General features: G+C 39.5%; 1 protein-coding gene across 1 annotated transcript; it reads right to left on the bottom strand.

Annotated features, from left to right (window-relative positions):
• Window positions 1-2,118: 2,118 nt before the first annotated feature.
• Smp_084520 (putative protein SENSITIVITY TO RED LIGHT REDUCED) lies at window positions 2,119-5,944 on the bottom strand (the record flags this gene model as incomplete). Its single annotated transcript, XM_018799478.1, has 3 exons — window positions 5,755-5,944; window positions 5,447-5,709; window positions 2,119-2,643 (listed from the first exon to the last, which is right to left on the bottom strand). The coding sequence occupies exons 1-3, from the start codon at window positions 5,912-5,914 to the stop codon at window positions 2,119-2,121; spliced, it is 948 nt and encodes a 315-aa protein (XP_018651263.1). The 5' UTR covers window positions 5,915-5,944.
• Window positions 5,945-7,987: the final 2,043 nt, after the last annotated feature.

Here is a 7,987-nt window from a genome sequence, read left to right as displayed (position 1 = left end):
CCCCTAATTCTCAAATCATTTGATCTCAATGAAGTTATATAAACTCAGAAGAAACGCTCAAAAACCCTATGGTCGTTTAGATACAATATGTAATGTTCAGCTAATTATAGTGACATAGCTATGTGAACCCAGCAACCATTATTATAACCTAAGGTTTGTTTGACCGATTAATTGACAATAATATATGAACAATAACTGTATTCAACAAAACTACAGATCAATAGGTATTTTACAAATCATTCCATACAATTTACATACGTCTATATCTACCGAGTTCAGGGTCGACCTTATGACACAGACAACCATAGTTTGGTTCATAATTGAGGAACAGCTCCCTGGCCCCCGAATGCCCTGGTACGACCGTGAGTGAGGAGAGTCCGCTCTTCCTCTCCAAATGCTCTCACATGGTCACGCGTATATAGCCTCTGTCAGGGAAGTCCTACTCACTGCCTTCTCGCAGCATTACTGTTGTTTACGAAATTGAGAGGACGAAAAGCGAATGTCCGGCGCTTTAACCGGGTTGGTGGATACGGAAAGTTCACTTAGGGGAGTTGGGAAACCCTGATTCCAAACCAATGGTGCACATGGGCTCCAGTATCCTGACGAAATAAATGGCGTATGAACCAGTTGTTGGTCACCGGCTACCATGGGACTGCATCTCCTCACGATGCTCCACTGCCTTGTGGATCATATCTCTAGGTCAAAGGCTCCGGGTGTGGCCCCCTTAGAAAACCACCTGCTTCAGTTTGGGCACCTGAGCAGTATCATAGCCATCACACAAATCAAATGAGATTTGTGTGGCGCATATATATCTGGTGCCCCTTTGTACCAATATTTATGTTTAAATAAAAAATAATAATAATAACAGCTCCCTGACCATAAGCGCACTAAACTCGCTTCTTTAACCATATCTTTGAGTATTTCTCACCTTGAATATCAAATAGGAGATTCAAATCAACTGGCATACCAGTTCACAAATATCTCATCAATTTCGGTCACGTAGTAACACGAAACAAAATGAAAATGGACTAGGGGATTGTGTACAGCAAAAGATATGAAACAATAAAAAAATTCAAATATGAACTTAGTTTAAAAGCCCCAAGTCAGACCTGTAATCGTATCATGTTTTCCAAAAGCCCTTCCTACTCGATAAGTCATTATTATTACCGGTTTGTTTCCATCTCACCTTTATATTCATCAAGACGATTATTAACTCGAATTCTTCTCATCAACATATGATTCTCGTCCAACGATTTCTCATGCCTTTTAAATTACTCCTAAACTTCTTTCACATGTTTGAAATTCCCGGAAAATGTCTTTGTCTATCTTATAATAAACTACTATACCATGACTCCCTGGTTGGAGTCCTAGAGATGGTGCAACAATGGTTTGAGATGTTACGGCATAGCTCAGAATAAAAGCCAGCAGCTATCCTGTTGTAACTTTCTTCTACTTTCTTCATGAAAGTGGACGTAACTTCTTTAACTGAAAGAATTCTTTCTAGTTGCATTTTAGATAACTGAACTGTTTCGCTCATTATTATTATTATTTTATTCTTACATATTTCTGTTCATTATTACCCTTCTTTTTATTATACTCACCCTCCATTCCCTATCTCTGCACAATCTCGTTATTATTGTATGGCGCATATGTCTTTGGTGCCCCCTTGTACTAATGCTAAAGTAAATAAATAAACAGTGTACCTGCCAAATAACTATTACTACGAATTTACAGCTCTACTGACTGGTCTTGTAAAAATATATATATTCTTAGGCAATTAGTCCTCAATGTTTTTTTCCCAATGGCAAAGTATGTATCTTTTAACGTTTAAAAAGAGGAAAACCACTCAAATCAATAATAAAGGTTGAAAATTGGATTTAAATGACAAAATAAGTCATCATGTTTACTCAGTACTGAGAATAATATCCGGTTTACAAAAAGACCAAAATATGTACAGTAATTAAGCGTACTATAGAAATGTAGTGTACATGTACATGAATAAACAGCAAATAGGGATGGATTTACCTCATGATTCTGAATATCATTAGGAAGAAAGTGAAAGATAATACCATTACTAATTTCGGAAATTACGTTAACAGGTTTTTGAAAAAATTATCATTAGTCATCAGTGTTAGAATCGATAAAATTTGGCACAACATTAGCATCAATTATATCGGGAAAAAACCTACTACTTTGTGTTAATGTACTAGGACAGGATATTTCCTTATCTGTTTTTTCAGAATAAGGAGGTATATTCCACACATTCTCCGGTAAACGATCCATTTCAACAGGAGAAAAACATTGTACACGCATACCCTCAAAATCTCTGTATTCCCTAAGTTTATTTTTTGAAGACCAAAGTAGATAATATTCTTTTCCAGGAATTTGAACCACTGATTCCAAGGCAGTAATATAAGCTAGTTCTTCAGCAATCCTCAGACTATCTGAGGCACCTGAAGCAATTAACTCCTGGCGAGCCTCTTTCCATCCATTAGAGAACAGCACCACATGGGAAAGTATACTAGGCGACCAATTGGTAAATAGTAAATTATTTAAAAGAGCTGGAGCGCAATGTGGTAGCATAACGAAATAAAACCGATCAGGTGATAATTTGTAACAACCTTCTTTATTGTTCGGTAGAATCTAGATAGAAAAAACCGGATTAAAAGATTTAAACGACGTTCTCGATATTAGTTATAACAATTGAAGATGCCACAGGTATTCAGAGTTCGACAACGCTTTAACCAGTAACACCGATTATGAATCGTACCCACTAAGTGAAACCAAAAGACAAAAGCGAGGAGGTTCGAAGATATATTTGATAGGTTATCAATATATCGTGAATTGCAGGGGATGTTGAGCATGGCGTTCCCACTTGTGATCTGATGCGGATGCATGACCGAGTGCCTTCAGCTAAGTGAGTCTATTAAAAATAATGTGGTCAGCACCTATTATCGAAGACTTACAGAGCTATTTATTTTGGGGATTTATTTACCGCTATACAACCATACATTCTCAATTCATTCCATGAATGTGTAGGTAACATTTTCTGCAATCTGTTCGTGTCATACATCCGGGTAAACTAAAAAAACGGCGAGTTTGACTGACTTTCGTCATTGTATGTTTAACACTGATGTACAGTAAGCCAACTTTGTTATTATTCGTTGGATAAACCTTACTTTACCACCCCATTATCATTTTACTAACCATAAAGAAAGTATCTCGTACGTGCACACGATAAACGAATAATAATGGCTAACAAAATAGTTTGGTCAGCTTTCTATTCTAGTCTATAATGTTGTCAATAAACTTAGTGCACATTAAATTATGCAGATATTTGGCTAAGGCTTAAGTGCCTGACTTTTATAAACCAGGTCAGATTCAAACTGACTTCGTTTTAGTGGTAAACCATCGAATAATGAAAAGGATCAACAGGAAGTACAATTTCCGAGGGTTTTGAGGATATTTAATCACTGACATTCTCAGACAGTTAAGTCAATTGAAACACAGACAAGGCAAGGACCTGGGACGGATGTTGTCACAAAATACCAACACCCACAATGAGAAAATAAAAAAAATTAATATGGTAAACTGAAGATGCCTCACAAGATACTGCACGAAACATTAACGAGCTACACGAGTTCCGTCCTAGACCAGTTCACTAACTATAATTTTAAAACAAAACTACTAATATGTCATTAAGGTGTTACTTACTTACGCCTATTACTCCCAATGGAGCATAGGCCGCCGACCAGCATTCTCCAACCCACTCTGTCCTGGGCCTTCTTTTCCAGTTCTATCCAGTTTTTGTTCATTCTTCTCATGTCTGTCTCCATTTCTCGGCGTAATGTGTTCTTTGGTCTTCCTCTTCTCCTTTGGCCTTCAGAATTCTATGTGAGGGCTTGTCTTGTGACGCAATTGGGTGATTTCCTCAAAGTGTGCCCAATCCACTTCCAGCACTTCTTCCTGATTTCTTCCTCCGCTGGAATCTAGTTTGTTGTTTCCCACAGTAACTTGTTGCTGATAGTGTCTGGTCAACGGATCCGAAGTATCTTGCGTAGACAACTGTTAATAAACACCTGTATCTTCTGGATGATGGCTTTCGTAGTTCTCCACATACAGTAGAACTGCCTTGACATTTGTATTGAAAATTCTAACCTTGGTGTTGGTTGACAATTGTTTTGAGTTCCAGATGTTTTTCAGTTGTAGATATGCTGCTCTTGCTTTGCCGATCCTTGCCCTCACATCTGCATCTGATCCACCGTGTTCATCAATGATGCTGCCCAGATATGTAAATGTTTCCACATCCTCCAAAGCTTCTCCGTCAAGTGTAATTCGATTGATGCATGTTGTATTGTATCGGAGAGTTTTGCTTTTCCCTGTTTATATTGAGACCTACTGCTGCTGATACACTGGTCGTTTTCTCCTGCATTTGTTGTTGCGTGTGTGATAGAAGAGCCAGATCATCTGGGAAGTCTAAATCGTCAAGCTGCATCCTACCTGTCCACTGTATCCCGTACTTTCCTCCAGATGTTGACGTCTTCATGATCCAGTCGATCACCAGGAGAAAGAGAAAGGGTGATAGTAAACAACCTTGCCTAACACCGGTCTTTACCTTGAATGAGTCAGTGAGTTGTCCTCCATGGACGATTTGGCAGTTTAATCCATCATAGGAGTTCCGTATGATATTGACTATCTTCTCAGGCACGCTGTAGTGTCGAAGAAGCCTCCATAGTGTTGTCCTGTCCACGCTATCAAATACCTGTTGTTATGTGTGTCCAAAAATGAAACGAAATGATTTGTTTGCTGTTAAGCACGAATGACAGTAAGCCGCTGGCGTCGTTACGCTGTATCTTCCAGTCAACTATATTTCACTAGCTTGAAGACTCCCTTAAAACGTTTCAGACCTTACACCACATACCTTCGTATGGTATGAATATAACTCAAATACCTCTAATTGCATTCAAGAATTCACTAAGCAATGCCAAACCAAGACGTTGCATCAGTCCATCAAGTTATTGGTTAAGTTTGAGACATGTTGGTAAATACAGCTAACCTAGACGGAATCCAAGCGATGAAGGATACCAGTGGTTAGAGACGTCATGTTACATAGCTCAAAGTTTGTTACAATGGCACAGGTAGATTTACTCTTTACCTTGCCCTAGGTCTTGCACTCTAGTTTTCAATCGCACCTATCTTTCATATCTTAAGGAACCATATGCCTAGTCCTTAATCTCTGCCATTATTATAATTGCCACATTGTTGAGGCCCGTTTACTGTTCATCTTGTTAATGTGATATGATATTTTAGGCTAACGCATATGTGTTGGGTTCTATGTTCATTACAAGTGACTGACTTGATTTAATTTGACATGCTTGTACTTATATCTGGAAGAATTCTTATTATGAATCTAGCGCACTTTTATATCAAATTAAAATATACTCACATGCATTCCAAGCTTTCTTATTAAAGCACGAGCCACAGATTTGAAAACAGGATCGTACAGGTGAGTACGTGATCTCTCCATACGTGGGTCAAGCTGCAACAGAAGATCTAGTACAACTAACTGACGTAAACTGGCATGATGGACAGCCGGGTTACCCAATCCTAAACAAACCACATCAATCCCACTTGGCTCAGTCTGTTTATTTGATATCATTGTGAATGCCTGATTGATAGACTTTAATAAACCTTCCAGGAAAGTTCTGTCTGGCTTCGAAAGTAGTAAACTAGATCGAATACCATTAAATCTACCTAAAACCGTTTCCAGGCTGTCATCATCTATGTAATCTAAAGTAAAAATATGTTTCTGGATAGCAGCACGTTCCGCTGGTCGTGTAGCCTTGTGTTTACGCTTTGTTTTCCGTGAGCAAACACGAAGCCACTCCTCAGAATCTTTATCGTCCAAACACATCACAAGTTGTTTATTCAAACGAAACAACGAACTTCTGTTATGTACGCATCGACAACTAACTCGAATTCGCCCCTTTCTCTTTTGGTAACCTTGAGTCTCAGTTTCAGTTTTGAAGGGACAGGAGGTTGAGTGGCCTGTGTTAGTCTTGGGAATGGTAATTTTTTTGAAAGCGTCAACAGATTGAACTTCAATCACATGTTTAGGGTACGAGTTCCATTCGTTGATGATTCTGGGATTTATTCTTGTCAACAGGACAGACATTTAAATGCGAAAATAAAAACCCGGAACATATGTAAAAAGACCATAGCTAAATCCCGTACCACTTACGAACGACAGTTGACATACGATAGCCGTACCTGTCCGGAGCGACTGTTTTCGTACGTTAAAAGGCGGTCAAAACGTAGTGATGGTATCTCCGCGTTACTGTTAAACGAAAATTCAGATTTACTAGCTGAATCTGGTCTAGCAAACTATTTTAGTGAAGTCTACTCTATGTGTAGTGTTACAACTACTTGTCCCATTTGCAATGAGATACCAGCCATAGGATCTATAGTCGTGACCGAGGAAATTGTTCTTCCATTGATAACTAACTTCAAATCTTGTAAGATACCGGGACCCGATGGGTTATATCCACGTTTGCTGTCATCGCTTACGGACATTATTTCAAGACCGCTCGCGACGCTCTTCAGCATGTCCCTTTCACGAGCTCAACTACCTAGAGACTGGAAGGACGCCATAGTTAATCCTATATTTGAGGGTGGTCAGAGACGGATCGTATCTAACAACCGATCTGTCAGCCTGACCAGCATAGAAGTTAAGTTACTTGAAAAGACAATTCGGGCTAAGCTAGTGAGTCACATAGATTCGTATAATCTGTTAACTCCCGAGCAACATGGGTTTCGTAACAAGCGTTCATGCTTAACTAACTCATTGAGAGAGAGGATTGGACAGCAGCCCTAGATAACGGCCTGTCTGTCGACGTGATATTCATAGATTTTAGCAAAGCGTTGGACAAGGTTTCACACTTAGGTTTTATGCAGAAGCTCTCGAGCTTTGGAATAACAGTGCTATACATGAATGGATAGGAAGCTTCTTATGTGACCGCAGACAGAGAGTGAGGGACAATGGAACGCTATCCGAATGGAAGCTGGTCAAAAGTGGTGTACCCCAAAGCACCATCGTAGGCCCTTTACTTTTCCTTCTGTATGTTAATAAATTACCTCTATTACTTAAGTCGTCGACATTATTGTTTGCGGATAATGTCAAAATCTGGAGAACAATAAGAAGTGAGGCTGACCGTTGTCATCTCCAAGCTGATTTAGACGAATTAATTAGATGGGCTAATGATTGGGGCTTGGAAGGTAATTCCAAAAAGAGCGTGATCATGCATATCGGGCACGGTAATAGTTACCATTATACCATTAATGGTACATCTCTCCCACGCGTTCAAGAACATAAAGACTTAGGAGTAACCATAAATCACGACTTGAAAACTACTACGCACGGCAACGCGGCTGCTTCCAAAGGCTATAGCATGCCACGGTCACTTCGCCGAGCATTTAAATGCTTTGACGAGGAGATATTTTGAGTTTTATATCCCACCTATGTAAGGCCACACTTAGAGTACTGTATCCGAGCAGCTAGCCCATGTCTGATAAAGGATACTAAATTACTTGAGCGTGTCCAGCGTGTGGGGACAAAATTAGTAAAGAGTCTTTCTAAACTCCGTTACGATGAGCTTTTGAAACGTCTAAACCTTTTCCCCTTGTCTTATCGTAGGACATGGGGTGACCTTATACTGGCATTTCGTGTCTTTAATTATGATCTGGGTGTTAATATGTCTTATCTTTTTGCTCCCTCCAGCAGTATTAATCTCCGAGGTCATAGCAAGAAAATTGAGAAACCGCGATCTAATAAACTAAAGGTGGGATCCCGTTTTATCATCGAGTGGTCAATGACTGGAACGCATTGCCAGAACAAGTGGTATCAGCACTATCAGTGAACATTTTCAAGGAGAAGCTGGACCTTCACTGGAAGGCAATCTGTCGGGTTTACCACAGGCTCATCAACCTA

Source organism: Schistosoma mansoni, chromosome 3, assembly GCF_000237925.1.
Source record: "Schistosoma mansoni strain Puerto Rico chromosome 3, complete genome".
Classification (NCBI taxonomy): Eukaryota; Metazoa; Platyhelminthes; class Trematoda; order Strigeidida; family Schistosomatidae; genus Schistosoma; species Schistosoma mansoni.
This window is presented reverse-complemented; position numbering and strand designations above follow the sequence as displayed.